The following is a 22,430-nucleotide window of genomic DNA, read 5'->3' on the forward strand; positions in this document are numbered from 1 at the left end:
ACAGCATTAAAATGCTAGAATACTAGAGGAAAGCTGTATACTATCCAGCAAATAAGGCACATGTCGGAATGCCATTTTATGGACAATCCACAACAGAGGTTTTACAGTCTCGGTAGCAACACAGTCACCAGATGAGCAAGCTGTCATCTTGATTGGTGAAACAGAACTGGTACCTCTGAGGCCTTTGTCCATAGGTTTTGTTTGTTTTAGCTGTACAAGTTTATTAACAGTTACAGAAAAAGAACTTACACAATTTGCCAACTGAATCTGACAAGGTCAGTGGGTACAGTTAAACAAATGTAATAATCATTAGGTTAATTTTTTTTTAAAGCTGAAGAAATTAATAAAATAGTGTTAGTTTTAGCACTATTACACAATGCAGTGAGTGCTGTACTAAATAACCTTTTAAAGGAAACAAGAATCCAGTATAGGGCTGGGCTGACCTCCCATTTTAGCATGGTAAAATATCAAACTAAAAACTCAATCCTTCATAATATAATCAAACTACATGAAATGTAAAGTGTAAAATGCTTCGAATACGTGCACATGCATATTCTATATTGCTATCAGTCCTAATTAAAATAAACGTAAACCCCTACAATAATCTACTTCAATCCTTTTCTCTTACATCCTTTGATTGATATTATTGCTATAGATGATACTGCATAGCTGAGCTCACAGTCTGCAAAGAGTTGTGAAAGTCAAGTTAAACAGTGTCCCAACCAACTTTCTTCCCCTCTAGTCACGGGGAAGGGAAGAGCCACCATTTGAAACCCACCACTTGTGCTTCGGAGCTCCTGAGAGCGGAGTCTCCACGGTGCTTCCAACACCGCTGTGTCCCTCACGAGGCCATAAAGTGACAGTATTCTGATATTTGCTCCTCACTTGCTACATGTCTAGTGATAGCTTTTCTAGCACTCGTTCCCCAAATACACATAAATAAACCGTATAAGCATTTTTATATAAGTCTAAGCACTTGAATAATACACTGGTTACTTAATACTGATATTTTCATCCAAGGATAACAAAAACAATATGGCTTAAAGAATTGCAAGGTTTTTTGTCAGAATTATGTACCAACTTTCATATAATATTTTATGTAGACAATATTTCCTTCTTAATGTAGTTCTGTTGCATACTTTATACAGACAAAAGCATTGTAAAAAAAACGTAAATTATTTCCATAAATATTTTCTTGAGGATACATCCTTAGTTCTGCAAAATACTGCAAAATACTTAAGAAAACTCTTACCTCTGTTAGTATCCTAGTTGAGAGGAAGGCCCTTCTGAAAGCTTCCCAATTGTAAAAACTTTGCCCAAAAAACAAACAATACTTTTTTAAAAAGGCCCTCAAATATATACAAAAAGTTACTGCAAAGAGTTTCCAGATAACAATTCAGTATTATAAGAAATATTTGTAACCATTCAAAAATTTTAACATCTAAAAAGGTTTCCAAAATACACACATAGTATTAAAAAAAAAAAATTGAAAGAAACTCTATGTCAAGTATAACTCAAGATAAATACACATCTGCAAGTAAAACTGTAAAATGCTTCATACAGGGGTAAACATTTATATCAATCATCTATAGCTAGTAACTGCACACGATTGTCCCTTTGAAATTCATCCTAGAAACACAATCCATCATCCCTATATCTAAGATCTCAAACAGCCCTCTGAGCACTTGAGCGATATAGCAACCTCAATGGACAGCACTGGTTTTGCAGATAAGAAAGAGATATGGGTGGAAGCCCACTTGGGAGTGGAGTGATAGCTGAAAGAATGATTTTTCTATGGGGATAGTTCAATCACATTTTAAAATATGTTGGCAAAGGCAAGTGGAAAATATATGTCTATCTACTTAACTTGAAAAACACGTGTTGATGATTTATTGCTTACTGTTCAGTGGACAACTCTTAGGATCCAGAACAGGACAAAAAAAAATCTTCTGTGTAACTGCAGGACAAAGACCACCAGTCTATGGAGTCTGATGTTTCCAAAAGCTCTAAACTTTTAACGTTTTAAGTAGGTTTCGGGTTTTTTTAAAAAATGCTAGAGTGTCACAGGTATGCAATCCATGTATAATCTAAATTTCTTGTTATATAAAAAGGTAAAATGTACATAACACTTTTAGGTATAAGGCTTCTCTCAGGCATATGTAACTTCACATTTTTAGTTTAAAAACTAAGTCCCATATAATGGGGAACTTCAAAATACACCTAGTTTCAGAAAGAATATATACTCTTGTGTATTTATCTGAAATTAAATAGCAACTTTGAGACAAAAATGCCTCAAACATTGCTTGTGTGGCATCATTTTGCATCTGTTGTAGCAGCAGTAGGAACTGGCTAAAATGGGGCCATCCTTTAAACGACTAGGATATTTCTTCATCATCTTTAAATGAAGTTTTTGTAATAACTTCATTGTAGCCTCATTAGGTTAAAGCAGCTAAAAACCTATGTCACACATTTCAAATTCCTCAAACATTTTTCCAGAGGTGTGCCAAATTTGATATGAAATGTTATGACCAACTCATTAAACAAATTACAGGGCGTTTATTTGTTTGATTGGCTTTTGTTGCTGGTTTTAAAGAAATAAATGGAAGTTGAAAAAAAAGGTTTAAAAAAGGTGAAAATTTTAAAAAGTTAGAATAGGACAGAATATATTGGTGGGCTGTCAACAGCAAGCATCTGAGGTTGAAAATCTAGTTTGCCAAATAAATGCACAGAGCCAAACTGCTCTCAGGTACGCCCCTAAAGAATACTCAGTTTAGGGAGGCCTGTATGGATTAAAAACTCATTTTGTTGATGCTTGCTTCACTCCTGCCAATACTGTCTACTAATGCCTTCAACAATTGCTAGCTGATGCTCTCAGTGCAGAGCTAGTTAGAGAACATCAGAAAGCAGTCACTAAAATTTAAAAGATAAATCAATTCCTCCTTTTTCCCATCAAAAATCTGCACTTTTACCTTTTTTTTTTCTAATTTGGAAAGAGCTGGTTAGATTAGGTGATTTCTCTTTGTGTGGGGAGGGAGGGGGTAGAAGTAATCTAGATGTTGTAATCAATCATCCTTTCTTTCCTTTGAAGTAAAAATTCAGAAAAGTCCCTTCTGTGCCACTAACTAAAACCCAATGATCATAAGCTGTTACACACAATTATGTGGATGTGGTTTTCCAGCCGCTCCCACTGCACAGGCTCAGTGTGGAGCGAATGCTCGGGGCCTGAGCTGCAGTGCAGTGCAGGGAGGGGCGGGGGATCCGAGCTGGGCGCTCCTGCCCGGGCCGGGCCGGGCTCAGCCTGAGCAGGGAGGAGATGCCCGGACAGGGGCTCCGAGCTCGGCGCTCCTGCCCTGCCCGGGCCGGGTTCACCCTGCGCAGGGACGCGGTTCCCGCTGCCCCCGGCACCGCCGGATCTGTGCCTCGCCTCAGGCAGTAAAACCACGGCAGTGTCACTCCGTGCTTCCCCACACCTTGTGTTCTTCATCTGCTTCCCCCCAGCGCCAGGGCAGGGGGAGATCTGCTCTCCTCTTTGTTACAGATATGCTAAGTATCCCTTAAATTATATGTCTCCTGCCTAGGAACACATCAATAATATAAATACTGAACTCTCATAAGTATACTCTCAAGAATTATAATGCTACACCTATAGACGTTGTGTTAAAGTAGATCACGTGTATTTTTAGTATAATCTAAAAATCCATACGCTAAAGGGATTGCCTCGCAGTGTTGAATATGGATAAACAATTCTTAATAGCGCACTGTCATGAGAATACCAATGCTTATAATGGTGTCTTTTAATCAGCTTTTTGTCAGAACCTGCTGGTGTGTGATCTAGTGATACAGCTATTTCAAGAGTTGTGGTATTTTACTGGTTTTAGTGGTTATCATAACAGGGAGATAATTTCAGTACTGAAAAAAATGTTTGATAGCAACATCTTAGTTTCAGGGAGAAAATAAAATAACGTTTTCTCTTATCTTCATCTAAGAGGGTTTTTCTACATGTTGTTTAGCTAGATGTGAACCATCTAGGTGATTTTTTTTTTTTTTTTGTTCCTGTACTATTAAGTGCTCAAGAGCAAAAAATAGATCTGGTCTAAAATGCTCCTCTTTCAAAATTACTCATGCTTGAAACAAACTATTGAGATTAATCCTAGAGGTCAAGCTTAGAAAATCCACCCCTAGATTTGCTTGTGTATTTTCTTATTTGTATAGACAGATTAGTATCTTTGTGGAGAGAATTTGTCTCTAAGTTAATTTGTGAATCTGTGCAAAAGAATGTGTTAGCATTTGAAAATGCTAAAACTGCATATCTTCACTGAGGCAACTGAACTGTTTATTAGTGTTACTTTCAATAATATTATTTTCAACTATTTTAGTTGGAGTTGCTAACTGGGCAAAAGTAGTTTCCAAGTGATTAATTTAGTAATTCTATTTTAGCATTACACAGCACTTCTCATCCAGTGATGCCAAAACACTTAAGAGATATTAAGTAAACCTCACAACTCTCCTGTGAGGTAGGTGTGCTAAAGTATTATCACCCCCTTTTGCAGTTGGGGAAACTGAGGTCCAGAAGGATCTTGTGACTTGCCCAAAATCAGGGAGCTATGGGACAGGTGTGGTCAGAAGCCAGGAGTCAGGATGCTTATCCATTGCTGTGAGCAGCAGGCTGGGTCACTCAGGCTGCCCATAAATAATAGAGTTTTCAAGACATGTACCTGCCACTCCCACCAAACAAGCAGATGCAATTTTGCCCTGCTTATAGCAAAGCAGGGAAATGGCAAAAGCTGGACCCTGCAGCAGATTTGTCAGGAGCTTCATGTTCCCTAGGTGAGTAGTCATGATAAGTTCTCTACTTTCTTTATAAGAGCTCGTCTTGACATACTGGTAACATCCTGCTATCACTTGGCATAAACCCCCCACTTTCTTTGCATTACAGAGCTAGTCCTCAGAACACATTTAGTTCACATCAAGTTATTTAGGATTTAAAGTATTTTCTCTAAGTATCATTCACACAAATCAATCTCCCTAAAGGAAACTTCATAAAAATGTAAATTGCTGATGTAAACCCCCCCCCCCCAACCTCAAACATTATTCCTCTAATTTTTTTAGTGAATGCTACAAATTAATTGCTTGTTGTGTCCTTTTGCCAATGTACTCTCACACAGACATACAATCAGGATACTGTCTCGAGGTACTTTCAGTTTGCCAATCCCTGACAAGATGTTGTTTGCAGCAGGCTGTCCCTGTGCAAAGTTCTACCTGAAATGGGACAATGAAATAGAATTCCTAAATTTCTCCCCAGGTATGTAGGTCTTCTTCAGGAAGACATAAAGAAAGAGGGTTATATAGAGTGTTCTCCATGCCTTAAAACACCCCTATGGCTAACATGTTTCATATCATAACAAATTTCTATAGTAGAAAACAGGACATAAAAATATTTCCAGCAAGCGGCTTTTAAACTACTATAAATAGTAAGTTTGGCTAATCTTTTACTTAAGGATATTGGGGTCAGTTTTAAGTATTCTCATCCCCTTATTCATAGTAAATTTAGTGTGCTTGTAGCCTAATGAACATGTCATGCACGAAGAAGGGGCCATGTCAGTGGGATTATATGACAAGAGAAGGATCTCGTAGTTGCATAAGCAAGCCAATTTTGTCTCCTACAAAAACCTCTTGGAATCTTATGGCATTCCCTTCCTACCCAACCCACGCCCCTCAAACAATTATTCACTTTTTTTTTCATGTCCTGCAAAAATTATTTTGCCTAAGTCCTGCCCAAGAGATGGTAGCAAATAGAAAAAAGTCCAAGAAATCAGCAGCACAAACCCCTTAAGACTTTCTAAAACTGGGAAAGCAGTAATTCCCCTTTTATGCTGTGGCTTGTTTCATCTTCCTTTGTCTTGTCATATAATAAGAACAGTGTTCATGTTGTGGGTGAGTGCTTCCAATTAGTGGCCCCACAGTTACTGAACCTCTGCAAAAGCCATACATGTAACAAATATTCCTTGTGAATATTATTCCTTGCCTTTTGAAAAGTACTTCATTTCACCTGGCTGTGATATAGGGTCTGTGTAAACAATCAGCAGAACCTGTAACTGTAGTTCTGTTGTGAACATCATTAGTAACACCTTATGTGTGTACATATATAAATTTACATATATATGTATACAAATCATAGTCCTGTAAATACCTATTGCATGCGTGTGCATGCACAGGAGAAATGTTACATTCTATTAATGGTAAGGCATATTATTAGATAGGCAATATTGGCAATTATTTTAGCTTTTATCTTGATCTGTTGTGCTGCTGCCAGAGAATCTCTCAGGATGATGGGGATGGGAAGAGGCCACGGTGAAGGTTTATTGCACACGGCGGCAGTAGTAGCCCAAGACTTTGCACTTCTCACACAGGTGCTGGGGGTGTTCTTTGCTCTGGTCTGACACATCCAGGCCGTCCGGCTTTTCCAGGGGTCTCTGCAGTGTTGGGAAGGAAATTAGGTTAGATCCAAAGTTTTGTCCTTGGTACTCTTTATTCAGCATGTGAAGTCTACTGTTAGGCCCGAACTGAGCTTTCTACTGGTAATTAAAAAGGTACCATGTTCCTTTCCTGAAGGTATGGAGTGATTTTTTCAGCCCTTGAGCTCTACGTTGGTTCAGAGTGACCTCACAATTCAATATCATTCTTTATAAAGGTGCTGTTAACTTTGTTGCAGACAAATTACAAAAATACTGGATTGAGGACTTCAGTTCTAAAAAGCAGTAACAAAAGAGTTCATTTGCTTAGCTCCAGTAACTTAGATGTCCCAAAGGCACTAACACCTAGAGCCTGGGAATCCCATTGCCCAGCAATGCAGAGCAGGCATTATCAATGTTAGGACTAGCTGCTACATGAAGAAAACTGTCATACTCTGCACAGATATTACATAGCTAAATGGTGCTTTCCCAATAGGTAGTCCCATGGTTTTGAGGCTGAAAGTTTTGAAGCAGAGCAGCTGCAAAGCTTTTAACAAAATGTAAAAAAATTCTAAACTTAAACAAAAACAAAGCAAAATCCAACATCATGACACAATCCTTTGCACTGAATCTGAGTAATAAATGATGTACTTTTAATAATATTCATGAAATCAGCATGCTGGAGGAAATGAAGCTGATTCATTGTTGTTAGGTATTTGTGCTTTCACTTTTCATGGTATGTAAAAGGCCTCACAGTCATTCTGAAAATAAAATACCCAAGTTAAATATTGTGACAAAGTCAAAGGTTTGGGAAGTCTGATAGGTAGGGAAGCGATAGAGATGTGAGGTAGAAGTTAATAAAGTGTACCATTTGCTTGGAAAACACTCCCAAATTCCCTAACCCATAACTGATCTGTTTTCATGAAATGTATCTGAAAGGCTGTTTCATTGCACAGTGCCATGAAGGCAGCAGTTCTTCATGGGACTGTGGTAGACACAGCATGTGGTGTGAAATCTGAAAACTAGCCACAAGCTTCTCACTGTTTTTACAGGGATATTAGACCCTTGCTTATATCTTCAAAATGTGATTCTTGGAGCAGTGGGCGAGTAAATAAAAATTACACCATCTTGGCCATTTATGTCTTAACACCTCTCTTAATCTTAAAGACTTTTCTTTATCTGTAAGGTCTTAAAGTACACCTGATCATTTAAGATTTCATTTATAAGTTCTTTGTCAAGCCACCTACCTGAAACTCTGTGGACAGGAACAGATATATTTAAAGCTTTTTTTGGCTATGTAATACTGCAAGAACTGCTCATAAATCGGGGAGTAGAAGGGTTTCTCTCTCTGAATAGCTAAAATGACGCAAAACATATTGTATTGTCTTGAACAAGGGATGTCAGTGAATTCTTGCTTGCTTGTACTGGATTTTAGGTGCAACACTCTTATTATGTTGCACATCTAGGCAGAACAATATATAGGAGTGATTCAGTAGTGATTGTCAATGGTTTGTTTCTGATTTGGTGTTTTGAACCATGATATTGTCCTGCTCCACATAGGTCTTTGAGTCTAACTTTACATTTCAACTGCAAAGTGGATTTCCTGTGTAACATGAGGAAGGTAGATGCACTCTTCATCTCTGCCCTGCAACCCTACTGAGCTTTAAACGTTTCATGTCACTATGTTGAGATTTGAGATCAGAACCAGCAATTCTGTTCCTAAGCTTGCAGTCCAAGCACTGGTCCAGATGCTGCTTATTCCACAAGACAGGCAAGTTGAATAAGTGTGCTTGGTCAGAAGACTCCCATTCTACCTCATCTACCACTTATTCCACCAACATCTGCCCACAAATATTCTTCAAGAATTTGCATTACATAAATATACAAAGATGAAGCTCAGCTTCTGGAATCCCAGGGGTTAATTTACACTCTTGAACAGCGAATGACAGTTTTGAAATGCTACACTCGAAACAGGCTATTTGACTCAGCTCTGATTGCTTCTACATGCTAGCTGTGCTCTGATTAAAGAGAAAAATACAGCAGTTATCATGTTTATTGATATAAGCCAGATTTTTTTTTTTAATATGCAAGGCCTTGGGAATCATTTTTCCTGGAAATAGTGCAAAGGACATTGGGAATGCCTTGAAGCGCCAAGAGTTTTTGGATGGTTTTCAGAAACAATAGCTCTCCGTAGTTTGCTTTCCCCCAGCGTTGATTGAGCTCAGCTTTTTGGCCTGCGAAGCATTTTGATTTCAGAACTGTTATTGTTACCAGTATGTTACGACACAGGCTGGGGAGAGAGGGGTTACAAATGCAGGAAAGCAGGTTGCCAAGGGCCAGCTGGAAGGCACGAAGCCGTGCGGAGCCCAGGCTGCACTTCTGGTGAGGTGGTGGAGGGCTGAGGCTTTGAAATTGGTGGTGTACTTGTGTGGTTTGTGTCTCAAAACCATTTCAACCCAACTTTTGCATAAAATGAAATCCCACTTCATCTCCATTTGCCGTTTTCTCTTCATGGGTTTCTTGCACCCTGAGTAGCAAGTGTTCTTGTCCTGCTGCTGTCTGTTACTAATGGAGGAGAACCTAAAAGTAATAACCTTATACTCTTGGAACTTTTCTTACACCATGCCAAAAGTGTAGGATGTTAGTCACGGAGCTGTGTGTCCATCAGGGCTGGGCTAATCCCCAGCTCTGGTGTGGTGCAAGGAGAGGGCACTGGCACAGGAGTGTGCAGCAGGGCCTGGCTGTTGCACGCTGTGTCAGCTCTGGGGCTGCCCGAGTTCTGCAGGAGGCACCAGGAACTGGGGAGGCTGCAAGAGCCCTGCACTGCCTCTGAGCACTCAGCCATGCACTTGGACAGGGTGTGGAGAAGGGGACAGGCTATTTGGCTGATAAGTTAACTCTTTTCCTTAGAAAGCAGTGAAATGGGGTTTGTAGAACAACAGTAAATCCTGCTATGTTCCTTAGGGGAAAGGTATCCTTTTTTTCCATTAAATGGAGACTTTAACTGTAAAAGCATCCGCAGCTGTATTCTTCTGGACTTCACTTTTGTGCATCTTTGTTTAATTTTCTCCTGGTAGTTGCAGGGTGGAAATAATCTTGTGCAGCTCCACCAGGAAAGCATTTGGTGGTGGTGAATAAAGATATTGCCACAGGGGAATGAAGCTGACAGAAATTCATATTTATATATCAATTCCTGACCTGCAAATTAACTTTTGACTATGAGTTATTGCTGTCCCAGTCTAGATGTACTGCATGACCTGTGCATTCCTCAACAGTCAGCTGAAACCCCAAAGCTCTCAAACAAAAAACTCACCCTTATGAAGTGTTAGGTGTTAAAGAAAGCATCACTAGGACATCCTGAGGGAAATTGCTTCCACCAAGGTGTAGAATGGAATAATGTGCCTGTTTCTGTTTGTATTTTCTGCTGTGGAATGGAACAATTTAATTGCACCACTGATGGATAGAGGATCACATCAGAATTCAAATGAGAGAAAACACTTAAAAATAATTTTCTGGACTCATTTACATCAAATCTTAATGCAGCAAATGAGATGATTAAATGTCAGATTAGGAATGTGAATAGAAAGATTCTGCAGCTATTGCTGGCAGGATAATTGTTAGGTTAACAGTCCTAAAGAGCCATGCTTTTCTCAAGAAACATATGATATTGTGAATTTGTAAATTTTTAGTCCAATAAAAGAATTGGGCCTGGGGAAGAAAAGATTAAGTGCAATGTCCATCTTGTCTGCTTTTCTATCTGCCTGGGGGAAGAGAGACATGACCAAGGCCCTGGGCTGTCGCCGTGAATCCAAGAGACAGTGATAAGAAGGCAGCAGATCAGAGGCAGGATGCTTAAAGAGAGCAGCATGCCTCTGGGACAGGCCAACTAGGAATGAATGATAACAGCATGAGGGAAATGGTGAAAATCTCTTTTTTAAGAGTTCAGAAAAGCAGCAGTCTGAGGTGCAGTGTATTCCCATAGCTGGAGTACACAAGCGTGGGCATGCTGGGGAGGGTTTATTAAATCCAAAGAGTCAAAAGATCATACTTGTAGGCTTCAAACTGCTGAAAAGTTTATTGGGCTTGAGTGATCATACCCACCCCTCCCCATACTGAGGGAAGCAAGGTGGCTGTGGTTGCACTCAGATATGGGAATTATGATGAGACCACTGAATTGCCCATGAAAGTAATAACTTGAGTATCATGAGGTATGTATTTACATACCAAATTATTTCCAGTCCAACAGTAAATTCCTGACAGCTGGAAGAAAATAGTGTCCAAGAGGACAAGTCAGTCACCAGATGGCTGGTTCTGCACCAGTGCAACAGCTGTCATCACAAACAGCACTGGCCTTTGCCACAAAGTCGGAGAAGAAGCCTTGATAAGAGGCCAGCCAGGAAATAACCACGGGCGCAGATGTTGCTGCTATAGTAGGCAGGGGAAGAAAATGAGAATTCAGAGCTTGGCATCTGGGCTGTTACACTGCCAAGAATGCTGGTGAATGACTATAAGGACTGGCTCTGTTGCTGAAGCAGGGTAAGAAGGAGCATAAACAACCACAAAATCCAAATTCCTTGGAAGAACAGGAGAGGTTTAAGTCTTGTCTGAGATTCCTGCTTATGTTTAGAGTAGCTAAAGTAACTACCTGGGAAACAACTTTTGAAATTGCTATCGAGCAAATTTGTCTGGATAGCTCTTTAACTTCCAGTAAGGACTGAGCTCAATGGGCCTATGGTTTTTGCCCCATGTTCTGTGTATTCCTGTAAGCACTCCCATGGGAAGCTTTGTCACTTGAGGGAGTGAGGTGAAAATGCAGAAATAGGAACACAGTGGAATAATTTAGCAAAGCTTGGTTGAGGAGCAGTTTTGCAGCTCAGGTGTGACAATCACCTGATTCCCTACCTGGTGGATGAGCTGGGAATGGCAACAGCCCTCCTGTCAGGCCCCTGTGTTACCTCTTGGAATACATGCTCCACCATCTCTTTTAAATACAGAGATTTAGAGCTGTATTTATAGAGCACTCTAAAGTATATACACAGCTGTAAAAGTGCTGAGAAGACTTTTCCTGCCCTAGAGAGATTAAAAACTCATTCTCACAGCTAGGCCATGTGGACTAAGAGCATAGGGCTGAATTGAGACATTCCTTGTGGGGAACTTGCCCAGGATAGTTTCCTGGAGTGAATGAGCCTCTGGGAACAATGAGCAGGTGGCAGGAAAGTGTGGCTGCTCTCCTCTCCAGGGACTCACTAATGAAAGATATGCATAGGAAATCAAGATTTGAGCATAGCTGCACGAGCCATTCACAGAGCCAACATATGTGCTTGAATGGCTACCCCAGAGCTATCCAGAGTGGAGATTATTATCTTCAGTACTCTGATATTATTGCCTGAGCCAGTTACATGGGAGTACTTCAGCACCAAACCATTCTTTGTGAGACATGGACAAACCTTACAGTACTGGGAAGTCCATGGATTTGGGAAAGTGGCTGGGGAAGATGAAATACAGCTACAGAGATGAGGATGGGAAAAAAGGGCAGGCCTGGCAATTGAGAAGAAACTCCTAATTCACTACAATGAATATTGAGCAATCCTGAAATAAGATTTTCAAATTTTTGTCCTAAATTGGGCACATGGATCCTGCTTTCCTACAGTGACAGTGATGCAGCAAGGCTTGGTGGCCTGAGATTGGGTTTCAGCTATTTAATAGGCTCTGCAAGGTTTGATCTGTTTGGTGACAAACTGGGACAATGCAGAGATAGTCACTAGGCCATACAAGAGGCTGGGGAAGAATCCCCAGAGGTGACTGTTTTGTCTTGTCGATACACACACACCTTCCTGTGTCTGCCACTGCCTGGGACCAGGTGTGGAATGGGGGAGTTGGTTTGACCTGGTGTGAGCTTTCCTGATGAATGTACTGAATGGAAACTTTCTATCATATGCCCTCGCCAGGGAACTGTGCTCCTTGACTGTTTTAGATATGGGCTGAGATATTTATAGATTTTACAGTTTTGGAAGCTCTTGTAACTTGACAAAAGGTGACTTCATGTTGAGGGACCAGCAGTCATTTTCATCTGCTGATAAAATATCCATTACTTTTTAAAATTATGTTCCAAGATATATATATATATATATATTTTTTTTTAGTTAGGCTACAAAAAAATGTTTACAAAATGGTAGGGCAAACAGTAAGAATAGGAGATGATGAATTCCAGCACATTGCTGAAGAGAAATACTGACAAGATTGCTTGAAAGGAGAAATACTTTATTTCACTAGAAGTAAATACTGTCTGATCTTGAAAGGAAGTCAGACTGCTACAGTTCATCTGTTTTTTGTTAAACTGAAGAAAAAACTTAATTTATTGATTATTTGTACTATGATCAATCACATCACATATTGTGGACATTGCTGTTTGTAGCATCTGTCTGCTGTTTTCTTTAACTGCAACACTTTATTTTTTCAAATGGAGTTAAAATGACACAAGAGAATCATGGTGTGTAGGGGGAGGCAAGATATTTTCTCAGGTGAATTATTTAAGTTGGAAAACCTGTTCAGTGGAAGATTCAGATGAGAATGCAAATACTCTGATCCGATATAATAAATGCAGAAGGCACACATAATGAACTGAGGACATCCACTGAGAGGGAAGTGAGGGCTTACAAACATCTAGAAATGCACAGGAAATCAAACATGAATGAGGCCTCTGTCATGGTAGATACCAACAAGATAACGAAAATCTAAAGAATAAATAGGAAACATACTTAGAAAATGTTAAAGTGGTGTAGCAGTGCTATTTAAAAAAACCAAAACAAACTATGTAAAGTGAGCAAGACTTTGTTGTGCTTTAATTCTCAAACTAGAAATATTGAAATCTAATGAAATTGTTCACTGTGTTTTTACAAAATACAGTTTTTGGTATAAGAGTACCAGTGACTAGATACATTTTCCAAAATGGAGCAGAATAGCTCCCCACTGATAAATGTTGATAAATGTTTAGAGAGCCTGGTGTGGCACTGGAAGCATGTCCAAACTCCATGTATGGGATAGCAGACAGGCAGCTGTGCCAAGCAGCAGCACAGACCTCCTGCAGCCTGGCAGCTCTCTGCTGCTGCTGCTGCCTCTGTGCATGAATTGATGCTGCTCCCTTCACTGCCTGCCTGCTGCTGTTGTGGTTCATCAGAAGCAGCACAGGACCCCTCTGGAAGAATGAAAAGGACTAGAAAGGATGACAATGGTAACACTGAGAAATAGAAGCAGATGGAGGTGAGGCAGTGACAAAAGTTTGTAGAATCTTTCAGCTGGAGGTTCAAAGTTCACATTTTGGTGAAGAGCACTAGTGACTGGTTACAAGTTATTTATATTGGGAAGCCTAGCTGAAATTCACTCTTGTCTTGAAATGTCAGATAACTGCAATACCTGCTGCTGGGACAGGAACATATGGATAGACACGTGCTCTTTCTTCCACATCCATGAGTTATGGTGTGCTTAGAGAATAGCATGGAAATAGTGATGGGGTTAACTGTGGAGAGATGCACTGCACATGCTGGGATGGTTCCCCAGAAAAGTGCATTGTATGTGGCTTGGTGGCAAGCACAGCTTATGCAAGCACTGCAGATGGCAACCCTCCCACAGTGTGTGTCTGATTTAGTACTGCTGTGCACACTGGACTCCTCCAGCCCCGCCACGAGGGGCAGCTCTGCACAGTGGCCTACTTGCAAAACTTTATTATAAAAATGAACACTTCTAAGTCTATAATGCCTCTGTACAGTGTGGATGGGATACTTCTTGAATGATTTCTTGACCCTTTGAACATCAACGTAAATGATGAAAAGAATTTTGAAGAACAAGACAAGTATTGATAAACTTATGCTATAAATGGTCTTGTGCTGTCGATGGTCCTGTAATTTCTCTCATGCTCAAGACCTTATTCCATGCATGTGGTAAGTGACTCAACCTGGATTTTGGATTTTTTAGATAAGCTGTCAAAACAGAGGCAAGGAACAAGAGGCGTTGGAAGCTCTGAGATTCTTACGTTAAATTAGTGTCATTAACCAATAAGTTTTGTAGGCAAGAGTCATCTTAATATTGTTCTCCTGTATCACTACTCTTTGTAAGTAGAGATAGCCCCTTGAGAAAATCCAACAAGTGAAAAAAGCAGTACACATGCTGAAACCAGTGCAATGAAACAATAAATTGGTGTAAATATGAAGAGAATCAGAAGAACTAAAAGGCCAATTGCTATTGCTGAACTTTTTTTACTCTTAAGATTAAAAAGCCCCACAGTCTCTTTCTATAAGAAAGGCAGGTAAAGATTTTGGGTTTGAGGTATTTGTACTGAAAGAAAGAACATTCAAATTTTGCAACTCTGATGACACCTGTCCAGATTTCCAGGACTGAGACAACTCATCTGGGAAACATTCTCTGCGGTGTGTTGCAGCCCATGTCAAGTTCTTTAAGTCTTACCCATGCTTTACAAAGACAACAGCATTCCTAGCTCCAAGCCTGTTGCCATCAGGTCTGCATTTCTCCTACCTGTTTGTGAGGATAGACATTAATGTGGCACTTGATACATTCTTGTCCCATGTTAGCCCAGGAGTTTCCACTCATCCATTTTCTCTTGCATTTGGGGCACTTATATTCACCAAAGCAGCGTTTCTTGCCCTGGTATGGTGTCAGGCCTTCTCCTTTTGGACGAGCCTACAAAACAAAGGGAAATAGCAATGAATGACTGAAAATGGGTGGGTGTGGGTGTGTGTAGTAGAGAAATAAACATTTTTTTAATTAGGAAACTTTGGACAGAAGATACTGGAGGCAAGTATGAAGGACATGTCCCTTTAATGAAGAGTTGATATGTTGAAGTTAGAGTTCAACAGTTCTGAGAGTGGTTTCTATAAGAAGAATTCAAAAGTTCACATTCAAATGTTTAGAAATAGACCCTTTCACTTTTTGATTAAATAGTTTTAATATTAGTTTCATTATGATAAAATCATCTCTATTGAGTATCTATCACTAGCAATATATATGTCATCAGGGGGAGTAGCTCATTAATAATAAAGTACTACTTTTTTACTAGAAATTCCAGTTTAGAAATCTAGTCTATTTTCCACTAAAAACCTGTAGTTAAGAAGACTTTTAATACTTCTGCTTTTCACAGCCTATATGTTATCATATGGGAGTGCACAAACTGGGATTGAGTATGAAGGAAAGACAGTCTGACTAGTGGAAATAATAACTTTCATTAACTTTATCTGGTTTCAGGCTCTTGGTAAATGGTTTCACTATTTCTGCCTTTTGAAGGAAACAGGAAAGGATTCTCAAACGGTGTGTTGTGATGTCTGAATTTTAATGTCCCTTAAAGAAAGCCTTTTGATCTAGGGAAGCCAGTCGAGTTGACAATGACCGTACGCAAATACCAGGTTTATTTTTTGTACCTGCATTCACTCACTAAAACTGTGTGTTGTGCATAACAAAAGATGGTGAGGTATGTGAAGATGAGGGTGTTGCATCCAGCTGTGCTAGGATAGCTGTAAAGATGAAGCTGTTTTCCCAGAGTCCCTAGCAGGTGTGGAAACACTGTCCATGTCACTGTGTTCAGTTTGTTGCTGCCTAGAGGGAGATACTTTGCCTGTATAGTGGCAGTGCACTATGATCACCTAGCAAAGGGTTCTTTGTCACTTACTTCCATGTCAGGCCTAAGCATCTTTTCTTTTTTAAGGCTTCCAGATAAAGTTTACAAAAGTGAAATGAGCCATCATGCTGGGAAGGCATTTGTTTTTGTTTTGGGAGTTTGTACGATTTCTCAGTGTGTAGGTCCAAATTGCTTTCTATGTGAAAACACGGGTTGCACAAGCAGGTGGTTGGCAGAAGACCTGAGCTTGGCAGGAGCTCTGAGACTCGGGCTCCAGTGGCTGATGGAGATGGTGAACACTGTGTTACCTCCTGGGCCGCATGTGGGAGTAAGAAGGGAAAGGAACATTGAGTGCGCTCTCCCCCGCATGCTGTGGGTGGAAGAGCTGGGGACACCAAACCGACTCCAGCCCTTTTTTTCTTCCTGTAGTGTCAGTAAACAACATTCTCTGGGTTTTTTTCTGCTTATTCCTCAGCATAGCAATATTCTTTAGAAGATTGTATCAGTAGCAACCTTCATCACAAAAAGGCAAACTTGTATAGTAATTTGCTTCTGACAAGCCACTCTAAATATTCTGGCTGACAACAAAGATAAAGCTGACCAGGACGCATGTATTTACAGCAGTATAGCACAGACGAAAAAATAGTGCATTGATATAGAGAGAAACATTCAGACTTCCACAACTAAGTGAGTGCTGGCAGGCAGTCAGAGTGTAGCTCTCCGACCCATGGTGTCCCTTGATAAGAATGAGAGATTGCAACTGAATGTAGTGCAGGAAAATGTCAATTTATGGAGACATCCTTATTCTGGGTACTTAATTTGGTTCTGCCTCTGAGGAGCTCATAGCACAACTCAGTGTAAGAAGAAGCCACTTGCTCTCTTCATTTAGAAATTCTTATGGAATTGAACAGAAACCCTGTGTCCAGAGAGCTCCTGTGTTTTAGAGACCTGTCCTCTCCTCCTGAGGCATCACAGATTGTTTTATTTGCAGTCTCTATGGAGGGGGAGGGGGGGTGTTATTGAATGGAAGACACATTATTTTTGATTCTCTGATTAAGTCACTCTCTATGTGAACTCCTCCTGCAGCCAGACTTGAAAATGCAGCTCAGTACCCCTACCAAGCAGTGGTCCTTTCAGAAAACGTGCAGTTCATAGGGTTCATTATTTCCAAAAGAAATAGCACTGCCTTTGGAGACAGAGTGCATCTTGGAAGTCTTGTAAATGTTTACAAAGATTATTTGAACATAACACTCCCACAGCAATATGTTATGTCAGTCATAAAGAGCATTTAAACATCAGACTCCCACAGCAATATGCTGTGCCAGCCACAATTCCCAGATGGGAAGCTTTCAGAGACGGCCACTTGGGCGGGCCAGTGACTGTGGCTTTGTCCAGGTCACATACGTGACTTCAGAGACACCAGTGCCCTGAAACTCTGCCCTCACAAATGCACAGGGAGCACTGCAGATACTGATCTGTAGAGTCCTCTGTGTGTACAGCTAGGCATCAGAAATGAAGGCTTTTAATCCAGATTAAAAGCTACTTCTAAAATCTGGCTTCTCCAACTTTCTTGGTAAATCGGAAGCAGAACCAGGAAAAGAATGTAGGAGGCCTGACTCTGTTGGTTATTTCCTGTTATAATTGCTAGACTAAACTTTTGATTTATTTTTATTTTAACTTTTTGACTGTCACAGCTCCCTCCTCATTCAGTGACTCTAATTAGCTTGTTGGCAAAGTTACAACACTCTCTGTAGGTGTTTTGCCATTCTGCTTTATGGATGTTTACACGTTTCCCTAATAGATATTATTTTCCTTCCCATATCTTCAGTTTCCCAAGCTGTGCCCCACAGGGAATTTAGACTTACAAACAAGCAAGCTCATTTTCTCTAGTGGGAAATATCATCAGGAACCACTGACAGCAGTGAAGGCAGTCCTCCAACTCCCTCCACCCTGCAGAACCAAGCAAAACAGGTATTTGACAGCATTTGGTAGAAGGCAAAATCTGAGTGTGATACACTAATGGCGTGGGAGATCTGAGGCTGGGTATTCTGGTTTGTTTGTTGTTGGGGTTTTTTTGTAGCTGTTGGGTTGGTTTTTTTCTTGATTTTTTTTTTTTTTTAATTCAAAGTGTCTGGCTCCAGCAGGAGCACAGCTGAATTGCATAAACATTTCCAAGAAGCAGCCTGCTCCTTGGCACAGAAGCAGCCAGCCCTGCCCACAGGGTGCTCGAGCACCCGGTCACTCTGCAGCTGAGGTATCTCAGTGCTCATTCAGCTGGAGGGCAAGAACTATTTTCACCAGAGGTTTTTTCCTAACTAAATGCCAAAAGAGAGCAAGAAGACACTTTGTGTCGTTTTGTATTAACATAAAAATCTTTACTTTATAGTAAAAGTACTCTCCTATTCTCTCTCCACTCCAGCTCCATTTGAATGGTGGTTAATAATAGGCTTTGGTTGATGTTTAGATCCTGCAATTCCTGTACTGAGCATTCCCTTCTTACTCTGTTTGCAGATAGAGATTTATTTATTTATGTGCAAAGTTAATCTGGAAAGTTATGCTCCTTTTCATAATGGTACAGTATTTTGTTGTTACCATATTAAAATACACTGTCCCATTGCCTGTAGGCCCAGGTAAATCTTTGACCTGGTTTCAATCCTTGGCTGCAAAAACTTGGTGTGTCTGCATTTGGATGTTTCAAGGATTTACTGCATCCTGGACAGGATCAAATCCAAACAGATTTTGCTATGAGAACCAGAAACTAGACATTGCATGAAGTATGTCTCAATGTCAAGATGTAGGTATTAGGGAGTTTTGTGATGTTTTGATTTGGACAAGCACTGACACAACTGCCATCACCTTTGCAGGTGTACCTAGTCAGTGTGTGTGTGTTTGCCTTGGCTGGAAATAACCAGTGTACAAAGCCAGTGAATTTTGTGTGGCACAGTAACAAAAATTACCTCAATATTCCATCCCTCACTGACACCCAGCTGTCTCTATTTTTCATCTTCTTTCTTTCTTGAGCCAAAACCACAAATTGGCCATCATAAGATTTTAAAAGTGTTTAAGTTGAGCTTTTCTGCTGGTAACTGGCCAGTCCAGCTCTCTGTCAACCTATCAGAGAGTGCATCTCACGAGGGATCTGCCAAATCACTCGGCAATGACGTACATAATAAAGGACTCTCTGCTTTCCTTAAACAATTCCCTCAAAGTATCAGTTTGCAGCGTCAGCAAAAACAAAACATGCCCCCCTCCCCCAACATGCCCTGCTTAAAACTAGATTCACTATAAACAACATGAGGCTGAGTTTCCTCAAAGCAAAATGCAGAGACACAATTGAATGCTTTTCTTCCCCTCATCTCCCCCCAAGTTTGTTTTACACAGCTGAAAGGGCTCTGTACAGCGCAGGAAAAGATTAAATCAGCCTAACATTGGTAGGTGGATCCCCTTCACAGGAAAACTCTGAGGATCTGCTTGTAAGCATGCTTCATGAAATGAACAGAAAAGGGTAACAGCAAACAACAGCTTGATGCACTGACTGGCTCCTGAGTGGTTTGTGCGAGTGGGAGGGTCAGAGCTGTATTTTGAAATGTGAACGCTCCAGCACTCTCAACTGAAAGTCAGCACAACTGGGAGATGGCATTAAAAATGCCTTATTACTGTTGTTGTGTACTGCTGTAGGTGCCTATCATATCTTTTAATAAAGAGATGATAATGCATCCCTAAGAGGTTCAATTAGAAAATTAAAAGTATAAGGACTGATTCAGTGTACTGGGTGTTGTGGCATTCTAGTTCTGAGGCTGCAGCAAGTTGCAGAGTGTTGGGAAATTCACAGAAGTGCTCTGACCTGTCTCAGCTCTGTGCATGCTGTGTAAAGAATGAGGACACACTTGCACACTTATGCTGAAATGGCACATAAAAGGGAATCTTTGGATTGGTCAACTTTTTTTTTCCCTTTTTCCTGCCTCACTTTTGTGCTCATCTAAATCTTGAGTGTCAACAGAATACAGAGGCAGATAGGTGATGTGTTTAGGAATGACACTGCTGATGTCTGACACCAAAGACTTCTGAGGTATTGATTTAAACCAAGAGGCACTACATCTTTAATTTGTATATGCAATATAGAAAGAGCATCTAGGGGATACAGAAACCATACTAATGCTTTTTCGGCTTTGTCTTTAGTTTAATTTGTGTATTAGTGATATAATGAGAAGTCTTGATACAGGTTGGTTAAGGGAAAAAATGCATAATGGTCAGAAAGGCTCTTCACTACAGCATTACTATTTAAATAGAAAATTCTATTTGTTTTGCTGAACAATAGGAATTATGGAACTTCTAGTTGTATTGGATATTTCAAATTAAAGATTTATGATAGATAAAATTATATCTGAACAAGATATGGCTGAAAAGTAAAGAAAACTTAAGCTTGTTTGTGTAGCTTAAAAGAGGAGGCCAGTATGTGTTTTACTGGACTGGGATTTTCTTAGGTGACTTCTCTGTGGCATGGCTTAGGGCTACTTCAGCCTCTGACTGGGGAGTCTACTGTATGGTTTTCCCCCTTCTGCATCCACAGAAACTGACATTTCATTGAGTTGAGTTGAAGCTTGTTGGTTGTTGCTGATCTGAAACCTTTTGTCACACATGTGCCACTGAGGTCCCAAATAATGAAGCTGTTACAGTCAGGTAAAGTGCACTTTATTCAATTTCCCGGGAGCAGAATTTTAAAGAAACCATGCAAATTTGTGCAGTGTGCAGTACAAACCAGCATTGTTTTTTATTTTTCTTGAAGAAATACCCTATTTCTGCTGTTCCAAACATTTTCACTCCCCAAGTCCTAATTTTTGGGAGGATTTAAAAGCATGTTGATTAAGCTGTGTCAATGAAATTTTACAGGTTAATTTTTATGTGACAGAACCCAATGTAGGCTTGAGTATGTACTTCTTGGTTACTTTGAAAAAACAGTTTTCTCAACAGTGTTGTGTATGTTGACTGTGATTTTGATCTAGTTTCCACAAAGGTAAACCAAGAGAAAGGTCTAGCAGTTTGTTACTAAGAACACACATATAGTTTCTGATGATGATTAAATCAATAGGCATAGTTGTCATGGACATGTTGATCATAGTCTAGAAATCCAAGAATCTGGCTTGGCAAATATTCCAACAGTTAAATCAATATCTGGTTTCACAGATTTTTCAGAGTCCTAGCCATGTTGTCAGGAGGAAAGATATGATATCATTACTATGCTAAGTTAGTTTGAAGCTGAATAGTTGCTAATTGGCAATTCTGCAATTATCTGATGTGTCAATTACCCAACAGTGAATGGTCTGAGAGGTTGATAGTATGGGTTTTCTTTGCCAGTCCTACTCATCATTCCACAGCTAATATAGATATAGGAAACATGTAAACACTCAGTACCATCCAGTCTGAGTAAACAAATCTGTTCATGAATAGCATGCTGCTTTCACAGGCCTCTGTCCAGATTAAAAAGGACATATTGATGCAAGCAAACAGCAGAAGACAAAAGTATTTGGTAGAATGGTAACATGGTGATGGGACAGGTGTTGGACTTCCAGCACCTGGATTGAGTATAGAGCCTTAAGAGATTTTCTCTCTGTGTTCAGATTGTATCTCAGCTCTTCACCTGCACTGGGGAATGATCCTTTTGCTGTTTCCTGCTACTTCTGCAGTTCTTGTGGCATTGAATAAATCTCTTTGGGCTACGTATGGTAATGTAGCTTGTGTAGCATAATGGAACCTTGACTTTCATCTCACTTACATAAGTGCTATTATGAAAAAAACAAGCAAATAGCACTCAAATTTTTTCAGTCAATCCTTTTCATAGAAGAACATTTGAGTGCGCACTGTATTGCATAGAAACCTGTTGTCCCTATAGTGGAGCCTTAATAGAAGGGTAAACTCCCCTTGCATTTACAAGTCTACATAATCTCAGATATACTTCTGCATTTCCTAAAGGTTCACATGAATTTTCCAGGTATGCTTATATATTTAGTATATCATGTGTCATATACAGGGCAACAGGCAGGCATCAAACATTCAATGTGTTTGATAGATTTTCAGAGCCACAGAACTCTGCCAACCGTACCCAAATCTTCTGCTAAGGAAAACTGCAAATAATTATCTTGGTTGACTGTATTTCCAGGATTTATTTTACCTGCACATGATACTCTTTGTTGAGTGACCATGAAAGAGCTCCCACATGGGCTATCTATCCTTGTGGCCAAACACAGCTTTAATATGCTTGTTCCTGTAGGACCCTGAAAACAGTGAAATTACTTGGGCATATAAATAGCTGCCCAGTGAATCTTCTTTTGAAAATATTGCATAACTCTGTCAAA

General features: G+C 40.0%; 1 protein-coding gene across 1 annotated transcript in view; it reads right to left on the minus strand.

Annotated features, from left to right (window-relative positions):
• Nucleotides 1-6,310: 6,310 nt before the first annotated feature.
• Nucleotides 6,311-22,430, minus strand: part of ZCCHC24 (zinc finger CCHC-type containing 24) — a 100,810-nt gene continuing 84,690 nt past the window's right edge. The window contains exons 3-4 of the mRNA XM_054277271.1: nucleotides 14,982-15,146; nucleotides 6,311-6,473 (exon numbers count right to left, since the gene is read on the minus strand). Coding sequence (XP_054133246.1) covers nucleotides 6,360-6,473; nucleotides 14,982-15,146 — 279 coding nt within the window. The 3' untranslated portion in view covers nucleotides 6,311-6,359. The remainder of the gene's footprint in view (nucleotides 6,474-14,981; nucleotides 15,147-22,430) is intronic.

The sequence above is a fragment of the Melozone crissalis genome, unplaced genomic scaffold, assembly GCF_028551555.1.
Source record: "Melozone crissalis strain CALT ecotype California unplaced genomic scaffold, PUWL_Pcris_2 ptg000019l_1, whole genome shotgun sequence".
Lineage (NCBI taxonomy): Eukaryota > Metazoa > Chordata > Aves > Passeriformes > Passerellidae > Melozone > Melozone crissalis.